Raw genomic sequence first — 24,640 nt, forward strand, 5'->3', positions numbered from 1 at the left:
TTAGTAAAGCCAGTCAGTTCAAACAAATCTTTGTGCTTTCCCCAAATTCCCTCAAACTTAAAAAAAAAAAGTCACACACAATTGAGGTAAATTACCATAATTCTTTCTCCCCTCTATACAGCAAGGTTGAACACTAACATAATTATGAACTTAGGAATTGGCAGAGACCACGGAATGCATAGTTTAAATGCTAATAATGTATGTGTATGTGGAGAATCACTAATTAAATGGTAGCTTGGTTTTGTTTCCAGTAGTTATAACTATTAAGCTTAATCTCTTTATTTAACATGTATCCATTGGTCCTATTTCTGTTTTGTGCAGCAACATACAAGAACTCTAGTTTTTCTTCCTCATGGTATGTGTTTCATGGATATGAAGACAATTTTTCGTTTTTTCAATTACTTCTCTTAGGGCATGGTTCCTCAAATGTCCTGGTCATTCTCTAAATAAAACTCAATGAACTCGCTTCATGTTTTCTGATTTGGAGCTGAAGGAAGAGCATCAGGGTTCCCACATTTCCTTTTCCCCTAAAGACTTTGCCTCCTACTAGTTAACTCCATAACCAGGTGCGCCTTCCCTGCACCTACCTCCCAGCTATATGAAAAATTAAAAGCGGAATTATTGCTATTAAAGGAAATAAGTACGTATGTCATGTGACCATACTCAACTTAATATTTTGATAGAGAAACCATAAAGAACCCAAAAATAAAAATTGGTGAGATGTGGTAAATTCAGCTTTCTTGAATATTGTCAGCAGCATAGTAATTGCTACAACTCATGTCATAATATATATGAAGAGCCTTAAATCGTGTAGTAATCCTACTGTCAGGACTATAAGGAAAAACTCCAAAATACAAGAAATGCTTTATGAAGAAGATGCTAATCCCCTAATTACCTATAGTGGCAAAATAAGGAACAACTTTTCTGTCCAATAATATACATGATTGAATATTATGCAGTCATTAAAATGATGTTTCAAGAAACTCACAAATTTAGAAAATGTTATAAATATGTTAAGTGAATAATAATAATAAATCTGGATATAATATGGTTTCTACAGTAAGATCAGATTTTATAAAATACAAAAAACTATATACATTTAAAAAAACTATATACATACAAGAAAACACATTAAAATATTATTAGTGATTGTCGCTAGGTGGCGAAATGGTGTGATTTTTGTCCTTTTATACTTCCTAAACTTTCTATAATGAATACATAGATTTTTATTAGACAACATTGTTTTTAAAAAATAATGACTATTATCCTTCTATTTCAGCTGCAGAACAAGGGTCAGAGTTAGACAACTAACAGTAACAAAAAGTTAATGACTAGTACATGGTAAGTTAACTAAGTAAGGCTAAGGGTAGAAAAAAATATTTTGATTAAAAATAAAAAATATACCATAATGACTACTGATAAAGTCAAAGCTCCCAAAATAATGGAAACTAATGTCTAAGGAACAGACATTCATATAAGCTGGCAGTGAAATAGAATCCCATTCATGTTAAAAGACTACATGTGGATACTAAGCAAAACAAAAAAACCTGTTAACACAAGTGTCTTGGGGGAGGGGGGGATTGTTTCTGTCCTTCACTTCAAGGCCTTACAGGAGGGAACTTCTACTTTATACTTATGATCTCTGACCTCTTTCTTAAATGGACTCCTGTAGACATTATTGCTAATCTCCTGGGTAAAAGCCTGGCATTCACTGTGTCTTTTTTACTAGGGTCAGGAACTTGGGGCTGCTAAATGTCAGAGCATACATGCAGTGTGACCTCTCGCCTGAGTTGGCTCTTCATATCTCTTTCCACCATTTAGATTAAGCCTTGGCTGTTCTAGCCAAGCTCCTCTGCTTCTGACTGGATGGCTCCAATGAACTGCCTCTTTCTGAGACTGGTTAGGTAAATGGGATCCAAGACACAGGAGGCAGGAGAAAGAAGCATCACTTAAATCTCCTGGATAAAGGCATGCTCCCCAATTTAGCTCTTATCAGATATGCTCTACCTTGGTAATGCAGGTGGTATAGGACACCTACTTTACTAGTTTATAAATAAACCACTACTGTGATTCCTGCCCATTTTGCTATTGGTATGTGTGTGTGTGTGTGTACACACACGTGCGTGTGCATGTACACGTGTCTATCACTTCTCTGAAAAGACTCTTAAAAGAAAGAAGAGATAATGGGAGGCTAAATCCATCTTGCACCCTTAATAATTATATAAACTAACAATAGTAATAAGACTGAAGATATTGGCAACATGAACAAAAGTGGTATATAACAAAATAATTTTCATTTAGAGATATATCATAAAGAGTATTTAAATATATGTATGCTCATTTTCAAACACTTAAAAAATGAAATTCTTTTTTAAAATTATAAAAATTTACCCTTTTAGAAATAAATACCATTTTTAAATGATAATTATACTTTTAAAGTATTATGATAGCCTTCTTAATTTGGCATCACGGGATAGTGAGTCTTTGCATCTCTAGTCTTTTAGGGAGACACTGTGCAATAGATCCAAGACCAACAGCGTAATTGTCTTGTTATGCTCAAGGGAAACTTAAATAAATTTCTCCATGTGCAACCATCAACTACCGTGTTTTCCGGATAACAAGACCTAGCCGGACAATCAGCTCTAATGCGTCTTTTGGAGCAAAAATTAATATAAGACCGGGTCTTATTTATTATTTTAGTATAAGACCGGGTCTTATATAATATAATATAAAACTGGGTCTTATTTAATAAAATATAAGACCGGGTATAATATAATACCCGGTCTTATATTAATTTTTGCTCAAAAAGATGCATTAGAGTTGATTGTCTGGCTAGGTCTTATTTTTAGGGAAACACAGTAGTCTGTGAATTTTCTTAGTAAGTCCATAATTATGAATAGTTTTCACACTGATATACTTACAAATACAGAGTCACAGTCAGAAAAGTAGCAAGCAGTCAGGTAACAAATGTTATATACATTATAATTATTCTGAGTGACACAAGGGGAAAAGATAACTCTGATTACCTAGGCTTGTCTGGTACATCAGAAGGATTACTGCAAAACGGTTCCTGGTAAATAGTTTCTGAAAGGTCGTGATCCAACAAAGTTGCCATAATTTCTTCCCTACTTGGTGGGGACATAAGTGGTTTCAGAATGTGAGCAGTTCGAGGGGTGAAACTGCCATTTTTAGATTGTGAGGGAGAGCTGGTAGACCTTGGTGAACTATCAGGAGTTGGTGTCAATATATCATTATTTCTTGAAACATACAATTCTAAATCTTCAGAGGCTGCATCCACAAGTTCACCATCAGGGGAGGATAGTATTGTAGTAAAAGAGGTATTGACTGAGTCAAGAGACTGTCCCATTTCCTTTCTGGTATGACCTTGAATCCAGTCTGAAGTGCCAGGCTGTGAGAGGCTAAAGAACACTTCTTTGCTTACTGAATTCCGACTCAATCTGGATTTTTCATTTAGACAGTCCTCTGCCTGCTGGACACAGATAGAATCCATTATTGAATTAGACCGAGTTGTTAGAGGATGAAAGCTGTTTTTCCACTGGTTGTGGCGATGGCTCTCATTGCTCTCTAGGGATGATTTCTCAAACAGTTCTGGACTCAGAGTACCAGATTTAATCCATGAGGTTGAGTCTGAGGCTGGATGTTTGTCTTCATCACACTTCTGGTTATCGTGACTTAAAAACTCAGTTTTGTCGATCGTTTGTCCTGGGAAAAGATCCTGGACAGCATCACTTAAGAATTTCTGAGGCAAATTCTGATCAGCGGGGACAAACTGACTTCCAGAATAAAAACTACAAAATCCAGTTTGACCAATTGTATTAATATCAAAATTGTAATTATGTTCAGGAGACAAGCTATCTTCAAGTGAATAACAACTTTCAAAACCTGGATCTGAAAAAAAGATGGGACTGTCATCCGATTGGGAGTTCTCCAACTGGCCAGAGTTTTGTAAATTTAGGGAGTCTACTTTAAGTTTGGGGATTTTTTCTTTAGTTTTTGTACTTCTAGGGGTTCGAGGTTTTCTTGGATATGTTACTGATCGTGTTCGTTTAATTGTCTTGTTATGCTCAAGGGAAACAGACATATTTTTGTTTGGTTGGTGTTTATTAGGTAACGGGTCTTGCATAATATTTGCATTTTGTGCTTTCTGCTGTCTTTTCTGTAACAATTCTTTTAGAACTGCCAGTCCAGACTGTCCTTCACCAAATGCTGAAGGTGTTGACACACTTTGATTTTTACACTGAGAAAGTGCTTTGGTTTGTGAAATTGCTTCTGCCAATGACCTTTGTCTTACCCTTTCAGGTTTAAAATTTGACATACCTAAAATAAAGCCCCTTTGGTTTTGTTCCCATGCTATTTGTTTGATTGGACTTCTCAAGGAAGTTACAAAGCAATTATTAGGCATCTGGCTTTCCTCTGAAGCTGCATTTCCTGGAGAACAAGTTTCACTGTGCTTTGACTGTTCTGCCATGCACACAATCTGCTGCTGACTGTCTTTGCAATGCAAAAAGTTAGGGGCATATGCTGGGTCAGCTTTTGATTCTAGGGAATTATGAAATTCATTTAACTTTCCAATAGATGACAAATAGTTCTTTTGTATACTTGCATTCTCTTCTGTCTTTGGAGACATTACACCTGAAGATATCTGTGAATTCTGTGCTACCTGAGACAAATGGTTGGAAAGGTCAAATATATTTTTTTGAATCAAGGTTGATTCCTTTAGAGTAAACATAGCACTTTGACTATGAGACCTCTGAACATTAATTTTTGAGATTCCAGGTCCCAAAGAATTACAAACAGCGGATGAATGCAAATCATCTCGGGAACTGGGGAATGTCTGCAAATCTACAGGTTTCTTGCTTTCTAAGAAAGAAGAAAAGCAGCCGGATGAATTCTGTTGTGCATGAATTCCAGTGGTTTGGGGAACAGAAATGGGATGATCCATAGCAGAGCCCATCAGTGACACATCTTTCTGTTTAAAAAGTAGTTGAGAGCCTCCAGAACTATTTGAGGTCTCAGACACATTCTGATGTTTCAGCACAAACTTAACTTCAGCACCAGACTGAGATTTTATTTTTTCATCTTTAAGTGTTATGTGCTTTCTCGACGTACCTTTCTCATTTGTTTTTTGTTTCTGTTTTGCCCTCGGTTTCTTTTTTCCATCATCGACTAGTTTATTTGTCTGATTTCGTTTGTTCCTCTTCTTAGTAACTGCAGAGGGATTACTAACAAGCTTTGTTTTTGATTTCTTCACCTGTGCTCTTGCTCGACTATTTTTTTCTATACGGGAATTAACAGTCTTGCTATTATATGCATTGGGACCCTTAAAAATCATTGCTTCTTTATTTGCAGCAGCCATAATTTCTTCAGCTCTTGGATCTGTGGGAGACCAGCAGCGAGGTGGGGATGAATTTATGGGACTTGTGCTTCTCTCAGAAAGAAAACCTAGTTTAGACATCACATCACTATAATTCAAGTCACAGTCTTCAGTTTCAGCATTATAAGATGGCGAAGGAGGAGAAAGAATAGCATGTGATCGTTTTTTCCTGAAAGACAAAGTTCTTTTAATATTTTCACTATTTGTCCTTTGATGCTTACCAGTTTTTTTCTTAGCAGACTTGTGTTTCGTTTTTCTTCTGTGACTTTTCTTTGGTGTTAATGGATAAATGGGATATTTGGTTGCAGGGGAGTCAGGAACTTTTGGCCAAAAATCCTTCAAAGGTGCAAGCTTTTTATATAGTTCCATTTTTTCCTCTGTTAATATTACTTGTTTTTCTTTAGAGTCTATTTTTCCTAGCTTCACAAGCATATTTTTTCTCCCTCTAAATCTATTAATAATAATATACTTTATGATGACAGGGGGCAGCTTTTTAGACATTTTTCTTCGTTTTCGCGATTTGAGAGTTCCATCTAAACTTTCACCAATTTCCATAGGATGAGGTAGGCTAATTTTTGAGTTGTGTGTTACAAAACTCGATTCACTATCTTCAGTCTCATAATTTACCTTGCGTTTGGCTCTCAGTGTATATTTATTTCCATACAATCCAAAGGACTGCTCAGTTTCTAAGGTTCCATCTCCAAAGTGACAGTCTATAAAACTGTCCGTAGGTGTTTTATTTTCAAAAGCTCCACGGGTGACTTTAATTAAATCACTTGCCAATACATTATTCTTCTCAGAATTACTATTACAAGAATTATTTTGTATACAATTATCTTTTGTGGCTCCACTCTCACTAGTTTTGGTAGAAGTCTCTTGATGACCTACAAGTTTCTTTTTATTCATTTTTAACCGGGACTGTTTATTACTGGGTTGTAGTTTGTATGTGACAGGAGAGAGTTTCTGTGGTCTACTGAGACAATTAGAAAGAACAACACTGGGAAAAAACATATAATGTGCTGCTTGCTGGCTGAGGTTCGGCTTTTCTGTTTTATGTTCTTGAAATTCTTCATATCTAATTTTAAGTTTATTTAGTCCGCTTTCATCAGCAATGCTATCAAGAGAATGTACCATAGTTCTATTCTCCCCTGAGCATGACAACAATTCACAATTTTCTGTTAACGATGAAGGGAATAAACTATTCAGAGCTGTGCTGTTTCCTTTTTCATTTCCTTCACAAGGTAATTTATTTTTTGAATGACTTAAGTCAGAAAAGTTGAAAGAATTTTTGCTCAATGTACTTTCGCTAGTATGACGGTTCATATGTATAAAAGGGGCATCCTTATCAATTTTTCTGATGTTTGTATACTTTCTACTTGGTGCTTGTCTTGTAACAGATGGAATATCTTCTTCATAATCAAAAATATTACTTTCACAGGAAGATACTGGGAGGATATCTTTCTTAGTACTTTCTTTATGAGCGTTTTCTGAATGGACAGTACTGCTTAAAGATCCAGGGTATTTCATAGAGTAAGTGCTTTCATTTGTAAAAGAAGCAACTGAATGATCTGGACCTTTTTCTACGTTGTTTGGCTGTGAATGGTCTTCAATTAAATCTTCCTTGTTCAAAACATGGGAAGAAAGGGCACTTGTGTGTTTACACTGAAAGGTAATCTTAGCAGAAGATGGGGGTTCTAATGTAGCAGCATCTTTGTGAAAGATGGAAGGTTTTACTGATAGCTTGCTTGTTGCAATCATAGAAGAGTGGGTTCTAGAATTTTCGTTGTTCAATGGATTGTCTGAAAAGGGGGGAAAAAGAATTTATTTCACTTCCACTCTTAACTTTAAAAATGTTTTCCCACACCATGATACTATCATCATAAAAGAAATTATATGAAGTGTATATTTAATACGGTTATCTCAACAAAATGATTACACCTATCATTGGGATAATGACTCAATCTAAACAAACAAGAATTAATTACATTTAATTATTAATCATTATTTTAAACATACATTCTTTTGATCAGAAATAGATTATATTAATATTCAATGCCTTTTAGGAGAATAAGGGAAAAACACTGTCATCTTGAAAAATTTTCATAATATGCTTCTTTACATTTTCACTTCAAATAAGCTGAGCATATTTCTTAGTTTCTGATGCTAGTTAAACATTAACACTATAAACTGATTAAACTTTATGAAGCTTTAAATCAGTGATTAACAAATGTTATCCTCTTAAAAATGAGAATCTGTCCACAATCTCTCAAAAGAAAAAATTCTAGAGGACAAAATATTACAGTATTGTTACAGACTCAATCAGCGAACTAACTACATAGGAAACGTAATTATATTAGGTTGGTGCAAAAGTAATTGCTGTTTAAAAGGTTAAATTGCATAAATCGCAATTACTTTTGCACCAAACTAATAGCTTCAAATTCAAACACATTTTAGCCTCTAAATTATGAAATGCTTACAGTAGACTTGTGTACTTACCACTGTTTTCATCTGCAGTTCCATCTAACTGAGGTATAGAAAGATTGGCTAGAAACAAACTGTTATTACTCCATTCCATTTCTTCTTCTGAAGATGAATCATCTTCGGTTGAGCTTCTATGGGTATTTCGGCACAGTGATCTAGAGTATATTAAGATTCACTAATGAGTATGATCATTAGGAAAAAGCATGTCAGTCTCAAATAATTTGCCTAATTTGATGCTATAGTAGTAAAATTTAATAAAATGATCTGATAATTACAACTTTAAAAAGAAAGGCAGGTTTAGTTTGCTTTAGTATCATGTCTTACAAAAACTTATCATGAATAGATTTTATAATCCCTTTGATAAGACACCACCATTTCTATACGCAAAGTCTACAATATCCTGGATCATATCTAATCGTGTTCTTTTCATATTCTCCCCTTCAGTCTTCATTAGATATCTACACATACAACAGCTTGGGTGAGAGAGAACCCAGTAATTTCTAAAAAGGTGGCATCTGACATGTCTCTACAAACACAATCACTACATAATGAATTGGAAAAAACAAACAAAAAGGTGGGCAAAGGAGTATTCAGGTCAGGGCTGAAAGAAAAATAACGGATCAGAGAGGGGCTAAGAAGCAGTTAAGGTGTTGTGTCAGCCCAGCAGTGGCTGTAAAGTAGTGTCACTGAGAATTTCAGATGCCCTGTTAAGTCCAGATGGACACTCTTTAAGTTTTAACTTTTTTTTTTTTTTACTAGAGCCTAGCTTGATACTTTCTCTTCTATCTGGCTAGGCAAACTTTCTTTCTATCCATACCATATCCATAATTAGTTCATTCTCTTGTTTTGAAAATTTGAAAATATCCCTTTATCATACATGCAGCAGTTACTCCATTAAGCCTTTCCCAAATCACAATTTGTCCTAAAATCATTCTTTTAAGAGCTGAGAGAATTAGAGGTCATCTGGTCCAACTTTCTATCCACGGCAAAACCTTCCTTTTAACAGACTTGACACAATCTCTACTTTTACATTCTCAGCATAAGGGGCTTACTGCCTCACAGGGTAATCGTTTTCATTGTTAATGGCTCCAATTGTTAGTAATTTTCTTCCTATACTATACACAAAAACCTTTCTTTCCAACTTCCATACATTCCTCCTGCTTTTGTCCTCTGGAGCCATATATAGCAGCAGGTCTATGCCATTTTCCGCCTGATAACGTTTAAAATATGAAGGCATTTATCATTTGTCCCATAATTCCTCTCTAATTAGACCAAACATTATCTATTTTTTTCTACTATTCTTTAAAAGTGACATAATTCACAGATCCTTCATTGTCTTCCTCTTTCCTTTTACTGTCTTAGTATTCTTAAAATATGGTACATTCTCCGGGGTAGAACGTAACATCCAATACACAAGTAGAATTAAATGACTCCTTTTCTAGACACTAAACTTCTGTTATTTAATCTCTCTCTAATATACATTTATGAAATGTTTGGGTTTGTTTTCGCAAGGTTAACCTGCGCATGGTTTTCACAGAACTGGTCCAGTCATTTCATTAATCATGGGATACACCATGCCTATTATTTTAAACAGGCTGACACTACTGGTAACAAGTAGATAGTGACTTTATATTAATTTTATACTGCATATGTGAATGCATGTCAGGTATAAAAGTATAAACTAAATAAGATATACTCTAAGAAACTGTAGAAGAAATGCTAATGATACGTTGAAGGTGAAATCAAGGGGTAATACCAAAATAAAACAATGAGAGAATAATGAGGGAAAAAATGCAAGTAAGAAAAAGTAAAATGCCGCAAAATCAAATACAAATATCAAATAGTCAATAAACTTTGCTAAAATATGAAAGAAGTAATCCAATTTATTACAGAAAGACTTAAATAATCAAATAAATACTATAATTATTCTATTAATAAAATCCAAAATCTGTTAGAATAATAAATGTTGCCCAAAGTATAGCTGGTATCCAATAATAAAATTTACCATTTTGGCAATCATACAACACTACATACTTATTGTGCTCTTAATAAAGTAATATTCAGGTTTTTCCACAGAAACTGTTAAGCCCAGAATGAACTGAAGGTCTATCTAGTCTGTAATTGTGAAGCTAACTGATTGACCCTAAACATATCACTCTATACTTTATTTGACATCACTTATTTACTTTGAAGATATTTTGAATCTGTTATCCAATGAGTTACCAACGTCTAATATTTACGACAATTTCAATCCAATCTAGCATGATACTTGGCACACACTAAGCATTTAAGTGGTTTCTGATTGTAAAATCATGTAAATTCTCTGTGAAACTACGTAATCCATTACTACTGCCATGTATCCTCATCCACACGAATGTTATGTAAGACTGTTAAATGTCTGTCTGAAATTAAGACTCAATACGATTATTACATTCCCCTAATAACCATATTTAAAAAAGACATAAAGATAGTAGACCATGACTTGAATTCACAAAGGGTTCTGATACTCTCTGCTTCCCATTCTAAGTGACCACAAAGTAATTAATTATAATTATCACCCCCCTAGCAGAACAGGACTGGAAACAAGGAGACCAGTTGCAAAGTGAATCACAGTATTCTAGATAAATGGTAATGAGGCCTAAACTAGGACATCACCTTGGGAAAGAAGGGGACAGAGGGCAGAACAGAGGCTATGGAAATAAGAGCTGACTGATAGGGCTCAAGGACAAAAAGCTAGGGATGTAAAGGAAGGCAAATCAAATAACATTAAGTTGTAAATTGCTAGAAGTTGGGGAAGAAAGTGGTACCATTACAGAAATAAGGAACAGAGAAACAAGAACAAAACCATATTACAGCATTCATTTAGGCTTGCCCATGCTCCGAAGGAGGTTGATGTTATTGAGGCATTTCCAATAGGCTAGTTTATGAAAAGATTTGTAAGATTTATAGAAAAATAAAATGGAAAAAACAATTTATAGAACAGCTACAAAGATTAGGACATACTAGCAAAAGACATTTTATGACACTACTGAGGGTCAAATTGATCAATTAATCAAACCGATGCTGTCTGGACTAGGTAAAATTAGGTCTTCAAAGGTCAAGGAGCTGAGTCTTTGAAGGATTTATCACTGGACACCAAAGGGAACTGAGTATGTGAAACTAGGAAGAAAGTATGAAATGTTTTGCAGTTTTGGTATTTCCTACTTATAGAATGAAAATAAAATCTTTGGTGGAGCATACTTTAAAAAGAGGGCTCTGATTTATACCCAAATAACAGGAGAAGGGATCAGAAATTTTAGTTTTTATATTAGGTAGTGCTTTATATTAGGTAGAGAAATATTACATATATATATATATAACATGTATGTATATATGTAATGTACCATGTTTCCCCAAAAATAAGAACTACCTGGACAATCAGCTCTAATGCATCTTTTGGAGCAAAAATTAATATAAGACCCAGTATTATATTATGTTATATATTATACCCAGTCTTATATATTATACCCGGTATTATATATTTTATGTTATATATCATATTATGTCATATTACATTATGTAAGACCAGGTCTTGTATTACAGTAAAGTAAGATTGGTCTTATGTTAATTTTTGCTCCAAAAGTCACATTAGAGCTGATTGTCCGGCTAAGTTTTATTTTTGGGGAAACACAGTATATACCGGGGGTGCCAAAAAAAGGTATACAAGTGGACACTTTGGTCAGCGTCGCTCAAGCAGTTATTCCCTGCAATCAGAAGTGTCTGGACACTGATGGTAACCACTTTGAGCACCTCTTGTAATTGCAGAAGTAAAACGTGACTTGTATTCATCTTTTGTTATCGGTATATATTGAGTATTACAATTATAATACAGTTTTCCTTTCTTAAAATGTATATACATTTTTTGGGGAACCCTCTGTGTGTGTGTGTGTGTGTGTGTGTGTGTGTGTGTGTGTGTATGCATGCATGTCAATATAATATGTGGTTTAACCTCTTTCACCTGTCAACAACGGCTTTGGGGGGTGAAAATTTAAAACATAGACTTCTGATGTTTTAGTATTCCCTACAGAAGTTTAAAGGAGAGCATACTCAGTGTCAGGCTCAGAGGCCTAATTTTTTTTGCACACAGAGCATACAGCTCAAGGGCAGATGCAAACCAATCAAGCTCACAAGATACTGATCTAGAAAAGGACAGTGCCATCTTATTCCTTTACCATGAAAAATGAACCGGAATACTAGTGTCTGCTTCTGAGACTCATTTTTTATTTATTTTTAACATTTAAATCATTCAATCTAATCAGAAATAGAAGTTACTCCTTGTCTTTAAATTGACTCCATAACTTGTTCCAACCCATAACAGTTTAACTCTCAGAGGGCATTCTTTTTTTCCAAGTTCCAGGACACAGAGGCACGTCTACTTTGCCCCATTTACGACCCACACATATTAATACTACACATATATAAATAGATTTCTAACAGTTAGGTTTATGGGTAAGGGGGAACTGGAAGAAGGTGGTCAAAAGGTACAAACTTCCAGTTAGAAGGTAAGTAAGTACTAGGGATGGAACACACAACATGATGACTATAGTTACCACTGCTATATGACACATTAAACTAATGGAAATAACGCAAGTTACCTCTTTTTGGCACAATGCTCTTCAATATTGCTGTCCCATCTCTGAGACATAATCAAACTAAGCTCCATTTCTTCTTTTTCAATCTGTGGTTCATTTTCTTCATCATCACTATTTTGGGGATTTTTAGTGTTTCCAAAGGAACAACATGGCGATGGCATCCTATTTCTTTCCCTCTGATATCCATCATTTTCCAAACCAGCAAGAAGATGTACCAGAGCCTCATCAGGACTACTGTCCACTATAAAACAAGTGAAGCATCACCAACGAATAACTTAAGTTTTCTAAATAATTCAACAGTTCAGATCAATTATAAAACAACAACAAAATCATAGCCGCTGGCACATGCTGAAAGAATACAGCTGGTACAAAGACTTATATGTGTTAATGCAGCTCTTCCATCAAAGTGTTATCCTTGGACGATCTCCATTAGAATGATTTTGTATCCTTATTAAAAAGAAGATTCCCAGACTCCATGCCATATCTACTAAATCAGAACTTTTGAGGTAGGACCAGGAATTTGCATTTTAATAAGCTGCCCAAGCTCTTATTGCACAATTAAGCTTGAGGAGCACTAAACCAATATAGCCACAAGGGTTCAATGTTATGAGTATATATAAAATATATAATAAACATATGAATTAATGCTAAGAAAATGCCTTAGAAACAATACACCTTATCCCTTACTAAAGCTTTATTTAGCTCACAGGATAGTCAAACAAAACCTGTAGATGAATAACACAGGAGAGCTTCAAAAGTGGTAAATAACATTACTTAAAACACCTTGAAGACCACAAAGAGATACCACCTCATATGCACTAGGATTGCTAAAATCAAAGACGTAATAACAAGTGCTGGTAAACATGTGAAGAAATTGTCAAGCTCAAATATTGTTGGTCACAATGTAAAATGATACAGCTGCTTTGGAAAAAATTTTGGCAGTTGCTCTAAATGTTAAACATAGAGTGTTACAATATGACCCAGCAATTCCCCTCCTAGGTATATACCCAAGAGAACTGAAAACATATGTCCTCACAAAAACCTATACGTGAATAATCAATGCAGCATATTCATAATAGACCCAAAAGTGGAAACAACCCCAAAATCCATCAACTGAAGAATGGATAAATGAAATATGGCATATTGATATCATGAATTATTCAGCAGTAAAAAGGAATAGAGTATGATACATGCTACAACATAGATGAACCTTAAAAACATTATGCTAAATAAAAGATGCCAGAATAAAAAGGTTACATGGTTCCCTTTTATGTGAAATGCCCCAAATAGGTTAATCAAGAGAAAATAGGTTACTGGTTGCCAGGCTAAGAGGAGGGAAGAATGGGGAGTGAGTGTGAATCGGTAAGGAATGTCTTTTTGGGGTGATGAAAATGTCCTGGAATTAGGTAGTGGTAATGGTTGCATAACTCCATGAAAATACTAAAAATCACTGAATTGTATATGTTAGAAGGTGAAAGTTATGGTATGTGAATTATATCTTAATAAAAGCTACTGCTAAAAGAATCATGAAGATGGTTTGTTCAATCTAGTACACAATCTTTTTTCTCTATAAAGTGAGATAATGCATTCCCCATTTACTAAAATATCAAGTTTCAGGTTTTCTTCGTTGACATTAAAGAAATTGGTTCAATCATGCTACCAGATATAAGACAAAAATGTAGATATTTTCTTATAAGGGCCATTTTGACAAAAATCCATTTCTTAAATCTAGAATTGCAGTACATTTTATTTTTCCTGCCTCATACTTTAAAAAATATATTATTAGCAAATGATATTATAGATATTTGACTGTCAGATCTTTGAATAACATTGAGACTGCATTTTGAAAACTTGAGCAAGGTGAAATTATATCTGCTGATGACTCATTATATTTCTCTAATGTAATGAAATAAGGATATCCCTCTCCCTCTCTTTTTCAATTCCTTAACTTTCTCTAAGTTCCTCTCTTTTAGGTGTTTATTTTTTATAACTAGAATGTAATTTAGGGTTCTAAAGTGATCAGACTGAGCAGAGGTGCAACTTAAGCCCTCTGTCTCTTACATTAGGACCTGCTTTCAGGAAGGGCCACTACTGGCCACCATGTGAATTTCTCTGTGTGTGTGTGTGTGTGTGTGTGTGTGTCTATAAAAGTATATATATAGACACACACACACATATGTATTCTAATGGAGGAATAAAACACTTTAGATTTAAACTTCAAATTAATTTTTAATATGGTCTTTTGACCATTTCTTTATGCACATGCCATTCACTTAAAAGAGAAAAAAGTTCCCTATTCCTGTCTAAAATGTTCTTGAAATATGACTGTGTACAATAATTTTGGTTTTGTCCCTAGTCAGTCAATTTGTGTTTCATTCAAAGAAAATGTAGATTAAGAGAGAGAGGAAGGACCCTGTAGAGAGCTATGATTACATTTGATGCTATATTTTATTTGATACAATAAGAACAAAAAAATAGAAGGTGAGCAAGGAGAAACATAAAATCCCTATACTAAACAAAATAAGATGCATGAAGTTCAATGATATCTTACATTTTGCAATAAAATTTTAAATACATTTTTGAAAAAGATGTCATTTAAATTATTGAAATGAAAACTAGCGAATGGCATTTAAGGTGACGCAAGGACATTCAGAAATAACTGTCATGTTCTACACTAGCCAAAAATTAACCGCTTAAAGGAATTGTCCAGGTAAATTTCTGATACTCACCAAAAAAGAGTCAACTATGGTATGTGCTTATATTTGGAGAATTTTAATTCAAAATAAGCACATTTTACCTCTACAGCAATATGGTTTTCCTCCAACCAAAGAGAAGTTAAAAAAAAAAATTATTATTTTCTTTCACAATTTGTTTCTTAGAAAAAGCTGTGCAGAAAATAAAAAACAAAGCTACTTCATTTAATGGAAGGTTTCATTTTTATACTAAGTAGAGCAAGGATTTATTGAACATGCAACATTAACCTCTTCAAATCAAAGGGGAAAAAAATAGCCTCTTTACATACAAACTTTCATTGACTTAAAACACTGAAAATTTATTGGTACAATTGTTACTTACAGAAAACTGGTGACTCACTCAGTCTTTGGGTCAAAGGCTGAAAAGTCTGACTAGATTCCATGAGGTTCAAAATTGCTTCTTCATTAATAAGAGCTTCCTCCACTTTGTGTCTAGTGTGACCTTAAGATGACAAAGAATACACAAACATTAAAGCAATGGCCTAAATTTGTTTAGAATTTGTGTAAATCAAGATGCATTACAATGTAAATCTTAAAATTTTGAAGTGTTAGTGATATATGTTAAATAAAAACATACTAAAACTTAATAAAAGCCACAGGAATAGCTAAGCAGTCACATGGGGGTAATTTAAAAACAAAATACCTTGAATCTGTGAATCACTAAATATTTACAATCTCTAGCCTTTTCAATCCTACGTAGTTTGTACAGTTGTATTACTTTGATAAAAATCACTGCACATTAAAATATATGAAGGAAAAAGAAAACACAAACTCTCTCACTGGAATAATAAAATTCTTTATTCTCTATGGCTTAAAATTACAAATAAATTCATTTTACAATAATTTTGTATTTCTCAGGAAGTTTTCACTTCATGATCTAAAATTGTCTTTCAACATGTGATTTTAATAGAAATTCTAATGTACAGAGGAATTCAAGTTTTAAGAACAAAGATAAAATGAATCTTACAATCTAGTCAAAGCGGAGAGACAGAATATTAGCACATAGTAATAGGGGTAAAAAATTATATGGCAAAAAATGGCAGGCAGTTATAAGAGCTAACTGGAAAACAGTTCTATTTTCTGCTTCTAGTATTCAGACTTAAAAGTAAGTGCTTTCAACAATTTTTAAAAGGGAGTTAAAAGCTGCAGAAGTTTTTTTTAACACATCCTAGGACATAGCTGGGCTAATAAGAGTGTATGAACAAACAAACAAAAAACTGAACAATAGCTCATCCCAAAAACAAGACAATTGAGAGGATCAGTAAAAATAAAAGCTGGTTCTCTGCATCTAACAACATAACAGATAAAACTGGCAAGAATGATCGAAATAAAATAGAAGGCATAAATAAATTACGTTAGAAATAAAAGGGGAAATACCAAAACGTAAAACAGATGTTAAATACCATGAACAACTTTATACCACACACAAGGAAAACTCAGATAAAGTGGGTAATTTCTTAGGAAAGATGTGACTTAAAATAGAAATAGAAAGTTTGAGTATACCTATATCATGGAAATTGAATTAGTAGTTTAAAATCCATTCCCTTTACCTATCACCCCCAACACAAAAACCACCCACAAAAAAATAAGACTAAGTCTGGATGGTTTTACAGATGAGATCTACCAAATCTCCAAGAAATATATTATACTAACATAATAAAAATTGTTGAAAAAAAGGGAAAACTCCACAACTCATTTAAACTAGGGGCAAACTATGGATCTTTCTCGATTATTAAAAAAAAAGTTAAAATTCTAAACAAAATATTAGCAAAGTAGATATATCAATGCTTAAAAAAAAACATACCACATAGTGACAAAGAATGGTTTATTTCAGGAGTGAAATAGTTTAACAGAAAATAAAAATTATTTTAAACACCACATTAACAGTAAAAGAGAAAAATTGTGATTATTTCAATAAATTCAGAAAAGAACATTTGGTAAAATTTAATACACATTCATGATTTTAAAAAGCCCAAACTTTTTAGCAAACAAGAAATAGAAGCGATATTAACCTAATTAGAGTTTACCTATGTCCTTTAGTAAATCTCATACTTAATGATAAAATATTAGAAGCATTCTCTTTAAAGCTAAGAAAAAGACTATTACCATTTCTACTTAATATTATCCTAGAGTTCTTAAGCAGTGCATTAAAACATTTAAAGAAATGTGTGAGGATGGGAAAAGAAGTAAAATTGTTATTTGCAGTTGATGACTCCATACACAGAAAATTCAAGGGATAAGACATATAAACTATTGGCCATTAATAAAAGTTGAATATAAGACTGATATACAAAGGTCAGTGAAGTTCCTAAATAGCAGCAATTAGAAGATGTAATTTTTGAAAGATAAAACTTACTGAAATAATCATAAGACACCTGGAATATATCTAAACAAAAGATACAAAAACTATTTTACAAAGAAAATCGCAAAACTTTATTGAAAGACAGGAAACAAGACCAAATATAATGAGAACTATGTTCATAGTTGAAATGATATAAAGATTACAAATGTTCTTAAGTTAGTCTATACATTCATTCAATTCCTAGTAAAATCTCAACAGGGCTCTTCCCAGGAATGAAACAATGGGATCCTAAAATTAACACAGGAGAGATTTTTAAAAAGATCAAGAGTAGATAAGACAATTTTGAAACTGAATAAGGGAAGATCTGCATAAAGCAACCAGAATTACAACTGTATATTAACATAGGGGAACATGACTGAAGTGGGGCAATTGAGTGGACAAAAAAAGCTTTTCAATAAATATGTTGGAACAACTAGGTATTTATATTTAGAAAAAGAGATACAATTAGATCCTAATTGTAAGCACATAGAATACTTAAGGATGAAAACTTTCATTGTATCAGGGTAGGGAAGGACTCATAAACCAGGTATGAAAACCAAACCATAAAGAAAAAAAAAATCGTTAAATTTGACATTAAAACTGAAAATATGCAAAACACCTTAAAAAAAAAGAAAGGAAAGAACGATGGGAAAGAAAGCTAAATATGTATTTTTTGAAGACTTCTAAAGTGTAAGTCTAGATGGGGGAAAAATATCTCTATTAATACATATAACTGACAAAGGCTTAAATTAATATCAAGAAAATATTAGGAACTACAAATGAGTAAGAAAAAGACTAGTGATCTAATAGAAAATGAGCAAAGAACATGAATAAGCAATTTTCAGATAAAGAAACCCGAATGCTCAAACTTATTAGTAATTAGAAAATATAGATTAAACTAAGGATATACCACTTCAAAGAATCAGAATGGCAACAAGTTTTTACATCTGATACTATTAAATGTTGTTGAGGATGTAAGGAAATATAAGCTCTAATATATTGTGGGAAAATAAACTTAGGTACAATCATTTTGTAGAGCAATTTTGTAATACTGGCATTACTACTATAATGTGACATTTTTATTATGAACACACCTCAAAATCTGAAAAATTAAGCACTATAAATAACAGGGCTGATGGGGGAAAAATGGTTAAGCCAAAATTTATACAACTTTGTAACCAGAGCACTAAAAAAATCAATAATTGGTACCTAGGGAGATAATTCTGATCAGTCAGGAAGGCAGTTCAGTGTAGCTGGAGACTGTCATAATGGAAATTTAAAATGCACAGAAAATAACAGTATGGAAATGCTGGGTACATTTTGATTAGAGTGCAGCTGGCAGATGCCAAGAAGAGCTCTGAGCCAGTAGGCTGCCATAAAGGTGAGCTCAGGTGATGGTGCAACTTGCCATGAGTCAGAGGTGGCACAATGCTGGGATGCAACTCTTAGGGAGGGAGGAAGCCCTGGGTGAAGGTACTCATTTTCAGTTGTTGCTGTTATTTAATACAGTCAAAAGAGCCCCTGCTGCCAGTGCAGCAGTGAAAAGAGGGCTTCTCCTTTTGTGCTAAAGACTGCAATTCTATTCCTGCTATTCTGGCTCCCCTGGCCTAGAAAAACTGCATATGAAACAACATGACTTCTCAGTAAAACTTCCAGTATTCTCTTATTTCCCAATCACGTATAAGCTAATTGTATTACAGAAACCCTGCTAGTACAGATGCTATCTAGGCAGAGTACAACATATATAACTTAAGACCCAGCAAATTACTCTTCTATATATCTTCTGTGGAGAAACTCTTGCACATAGCCACAAGATGACAGATACAACACTGTTACTAACAGTGCAAAAGTGAAAACCATCTAACAGTTGTAAAGAAACAGGTAAACTTGTTTAGTCTTACAATGGAGCACTAATCAGCAGCTAAAACCAATGACCTAGAAACCTGTGAACAAAGACAGATTTCAAAGTTATAATGCTAACATAAAAATACTCAACATCATTAGTAATGAAAGAACTGATAATTAAATCCATAATGAGATGCCATTTCACACACACCAGGATAGCTATATAAAAAAGACAGACAATAATAAGTGTCAGTGAGGATGTGGGGTACTGGAACCCTCACACATTACTGGTGGGAATATAAAACCATACAGTCACGTTGCAAAACAGTTTGGTAGTTTGCTAAAAAATTAAAGACAAATTTACCAAATGACCCAGCAATTCCACTCCTTGGTATCCACTCAAGAGAAATGAAAATATATATCCACACAAAGACTTATACACAAATGTTCACAGCATTATTAAGAGCCAAAAAGTGAAAACAACTTAAATATCCCAACTGAGGGATGAATTAACAAAATATGGTACATCCATACAATGCAATACTATTCAGTCATAAAAAAAAGAATGGAATACTGATAGGTACTGATAGATACAATATGGATGAACCTGAAAATATTACGCTAAGTGAAAGAAGCAAGAAACAAAAGACCACATAATATGTAATTTCATTTATATGACAGATCCAGAAAAAGGCAAATCTTGAGAGACAAGAAAGTAGATCAGTGGTTAATTGGGGCTGGAGGTGAGAACAGGTATGACTATAAATGGACACAAGGCATCTTTGGAGGTGAAGAAAATGTTCTAAAACTGAATTATGAGGATGTTTATAGAACTCTGTAAATTTAGTATAAATCACTGAATTATACACTTAAAGTGAGCGAATTTTGTGTTATGTAAATTATACCTCAATTAAGGTGTTAAAAAATATAATGTTGAATGAAAAAAGCGAGCTGTTTAATCTACACCAAGTAGGACACCACTTACGTAAAATTTAAAACCTAAAATAACAGTATATGTTGTACACGTACATATATAAGAAAATATAAAATCATACACAGATGGTGACAGTTTGCACCAACTTCAGAATAGTGCTCACCTCTAGAGATGAAGAAAAGGGAAAGGAATGGGAGAGATTTTTGCTCTATCAATGATATTTATTTCTAAGGAAAAAAAATACTGAGCAAATTCAACCAAACACTAATTATCTTAGTGCTAGATATACAGAAGTCTGTTGGGGTATTTTCTGTATACCTGAAAAGAAAACCTCACCTTTGCTCAACTCTGTGTCTTTGTGGACTTCCACCATATTAGCCGGTGTACACTGAAGAATTTCAGGAGACAGAACCTCAGAGTGCAATGTTAACTCAGCAGAGAACTCCTGGGATCCATCACTGTAGCCCACAGATCCTGATAACGTTCTGCTTAATTAAAACATATCCTTTATAACAAACTAGATAACAAATCACGAAATAGTTCTGAGATCAATAATAATAATCACTTACACAGAGAAATCATTCTGTTTGAGAATTTCCTGTAGTCTCTTCTGAAATTTTTTTTCACTTTCTGTTGCTGGCACAAACCTGCGATCTTTGAATTTTAAAAATGCATTAAAAGATGTAGATAACAAATGAAGTATTTCCTTTTTAAAAATAGTAGCAATTTCCTATCCTTCTCTTGATACATATAACACCACCTAAAAGTAGTTCTATTATATAAAATCAAACAAAAGACAAATGATTGTTACTGAAGCTGTAAAATTAAGCACTTAAAGTCAGTTCAAGTTCTGTAACTTAAATCTAACACAGAAAAACACTGTTCTCTATCTAGAAATTATCTGAACACTCTGAAACTAGAAATTATCCCCTTATAAAATACAGTATTTCTACTTTAAAAGGCATTCAAAATTTATCAAAGCATTTTTAATGTCCAAGACACTGTAATACGAATTTTAAACTTTAATTGGATTTCAATATAGGCTTACTACTACTGTATTTCAAATACATTTGCCTTCTGAATTATGTCTTTTATACTTTTACTTTTCTGTTAGCATGTTCATTGTGTCCATGTCATTTATTTAAGCCCCCTCAAATTCCTTTTAAATGTAGCAGGGTTTAATAATAAATGAGTGTTTTCTTCAGAGCTGTGTAAGATAATCAAAGTAAAGAGTTTTTATGACATAATCCAGAAAATAATTTGGGGGCAGTATTTCATGGGTTACATTTTCAAAGCTTTAGCAATTACACACCATGTTCCTAAATTGAGATTCATGATCTTCTATGAGTATTCTATAGCTCATCTGAAATACAGACGGTTAGAACATACTAGAGAATGAAAAAGGAGCAAAAACGTGGGGCAAGAGGACAAAGTATGGTGAAAACCAAGGACAATGACGATGTCAGTTTCTTACTGGAAGAAAGACAATGAGTGATACTTGGAGGTAAAGAATTACTGGTTCAGAGCGGAGTGAAAAATACATATACAGAAAAATTAAAGGTGATTTGAAAAGTAACATCTAAGGTCAAGGTAAAAACTCAATGACTTAAATGTTTCTATTAAAATATCTTGTTTAAAAAATCTTTAGAGTACTATTTGGTTTATACCTTGTGATTCAGGTTGGCTAATCTGAGAAGTTTCATTTCTGTTTCTTCGCCGTTGCTTTTCATCTTCCCATATGGCCTGTAGACCAGGGTTTCCACCAATTTGAGCTGTAATCACAACAATACGTCACTACTACAAGGTCAAAGTGAAAAGTACTTGCTTAAAAAAAGAAATCCAAACTTTTAAAAAAATACTGCTTCTTAAGAAAAACACTTACCTACTTTGTATATCAAAGGAGACAAACTATCCCAACCTACATTTCTTTTTTAGCTTTTATTATTAATTTCAGATGTATAGAAAACAACATAGTGACATTTACACACCTCACAAAGTCTACTACCCATCTGACACCATACATAGCTATTACAATACCATTGATTTTATTCCTCCCAATGCTGTACTTTACATCCTTTGACAACATATTGTTTTAATTACAGTTGACATTCAATACTATAACCTACATTTCTTATGCTACTCCTTTTTGAGTTTTCTTCCCAGTGGTTCCCCAAAAACCACCAAATAAATGAGATTCAAACACCTAATGACAGCTAATAGACTCCCCTTCAGGTATATAACCTGAAAATTAAAAAATTAAAAGTCAGAGTATATTAAGTTTTTTGATACTGGCTAATTTATTTAGTGTTATACTTATTTTAGCTTTATGACTGTGCAAACATACTCATATGAATGAAAATATAAACGGAAAAAAAATGACTATCTCATCCAAGGTACACAAGCAATCTTCCTAACATTTTGCATCCTCCTTCTATAACATCTTACTTTCTTAGTAATGTTTTTTCCCCCTACTTTTTGCACTCTACTTTGGTCATTAATTCTTAAAAATAAAAACATTAAGAATAATTGTGTATATACCTTCAATGTCCAGCCGATTTAAGATATCAGCAGCTACAGCATCTACTTCTAATTCACACGTACTCTGTGGTTTAACACCTTCCAGTATTAAAGAGCTGAATTAAAAATATATTTAAAAAATAACAATAATTATGTAAGAGCAAATTTTCTGAAGATTTTTCTTATACAATTTTTCATGTTTAGGTGGTAAGCAGAAAAGCCAGTGATATATTAATCCACAATTATTCATGATATAATTGATTCTGTGTATATACACATAAAAAATGAAAAACAGAGAGAAAAATACAAAAATACTATTATATATTCTATTGAGATCCTTTCGCAGTACATTCTGTATATTTTGGCTCATTATATTTTATACTGTGTCTCCCCGAAAATAAGACCTACCTGGACCATCAGCTCTAATGCGTCTTTTGGAGCAAAAATTAATGTAAGACTAGGTCTTATGTTACATTATATTATATAAGACCTGGTCTTACATTATAGTAAAATTATAGTAAAATAAGACCGGGTCTTATATTAATTTTTGCTCCAAAAGACGCATTAGAGCTGATGGTCCAGCTAGGTCTTATTTTCGGGGAAACACAGTATACAAGGGGTGTACAATGTTTTAGCATGTGGGTCATATCCAGGGCAGAATGGGATAAGATAACAGAGGGACAACTGAGACACGGATCAAAAACCATACACACATGCAATCATTTGCCCAGAGGCGTCCTTCTCGGCAATCACAGACAAAATGAGAATATGTAACAAGAGATGAGGAGAGGTGAGCATACTAAAAAGAGGGCAAATAATACTATTCTCCTTGTCCCCAACTGCTGCTAAGCTGGAGAACACTTTTAAAATTCTCCATAGCTACAGAATTGAGAAACCACATGTGTTCAACAGTGGGATCATAAGTGGTGACAGCACAAGGTCATTAATTTTTATCAGAACTACAGCGGGTTGTTCCCACTAATGCTCTTTGACTCAAACGTGTTTTGTTTTTCATCAGAGCCACAAAAAAGAAAGATTAGGAAACCATGTAACTGTTCCTACTTGATAGAATGAACATGCATCATCTAGGGTGAATCCTAGTTGACTCATCCCAAAATTTAGATAGCCTATAATATGGACATCGAATGAAAAGGAGAGAACTATGATTTTACTAGAAAGTGGGTAATGGCAGACTTCATTAACACTTTTATTTTAAACATTTTTAATGTTTTAAGAGACACATACTATTAGCAAAACCTCATTTTCCATTGTCTATCCCCTAAGGAAATTTTGATGGGACATTAGAAATTAATTTGTTAAACCACATAATTTCTACAATTCAAATATATACACATATATACATATATGCACACATGTAGAAACACATACACACACATATCCTTTTTACTATTGATAGATAAGAAACATATTAGTCAACCTGTCACAACATATGCCTTTCACTTCAGAAAAAATAATTCTCAATGTAATTTGTCTTCTTCATTCATATAATTTAACAAAATCAGTTTCACCATGAAATGAATTACCAGATAAAATAATTTACGATCAACAATTTTCTCCTGATACTAAAAAGTTTCACAATTTTTGGAAAAATTATATTGTAAATTTCAAGGGTGCATTTTCTAGAAATAACACATTTGTGACAAAGGAGGGAAACGATATAAAAAAATGCAATCTCATAGAAGAAATTTACAATTATTTCTTGCCTTTATTACAAAACTACTT

At 33.4% G+C, this 24,640-nt stretch overlaps 1 protein-coding gene across 4 annotated transcripts in view; it reads right to left on the reverse strand.

Moving 5' to 3' along the window:
- The window catches only part of REV3L (REV3 like, DNA directed polymerase zeta catalytic subunit), a 153,052-nt gene that overhangs the window by 58,724 nt on the left and 69,688 nt on the right, over positions 1 to 24,640 (reverse strand). For 2 of the 4 annotated variants that reach the window (XM_033102882.1, XM_033102884.1), the window contains 8 exons: positions 22,919 to 23,013; positions 22,048 to 22,152; positions 20,950 to 21,034; positions 20,717 to 20,865; positions 15,583 to 15,702; positions 12,511 to 12,748; positions 7,892 to 8,031; positions 3,027 to 7,194 (listed from right to left, as the gene is read on the reverse strand). In XM_033102882.1, coding sequence (XP_032958773.1) covers positions 3,027 to 7,194; positions 7,892 to 8,031; positions 12,511 to 12,748; positions 15,583 to 15,702; positions 20,717 to 20,865; positions 20,950 to 21,034; positions 22,048 to 22,152; positions 22,919 to 23,013 — 5,100 coding nt within the window. Of the gene's footprint in view, positions 1 to 3,026; positions 7,195 to 7,891; positions 8,032 to 12,510; positions 12,749 to 15,582; positions 15,703 to 20,716; positions 20,869 to 20,949; positions 21,035 to 22,047; positions 22,153 to 22,918; positions 23,014 to 24,640 lie in introns of all 4 variants that reach the window. The other 2 variants (XM_033102881.1, XM_033102883.1) reach the window with 1 other exon arrangement.

The sequence above is a fragment of the Rhinolophus ferrumequinum genome, chromosome 3 (genome assembly GCF_004115265.2).
Source record: "Rhinolophus ferrumequinum isolate MPI-CBG mRhiFer1 chromosome 3, mRhiFer1_v1.p, whole genome shotgun sequence".
Classification (NCBI taxonomy): Eukaryota; Metazoa; Chordata; class Mammalia; order Chiroptera; family Rhinolophidae; genus Rhinolophus; species Rhinolophus ferrumequinum.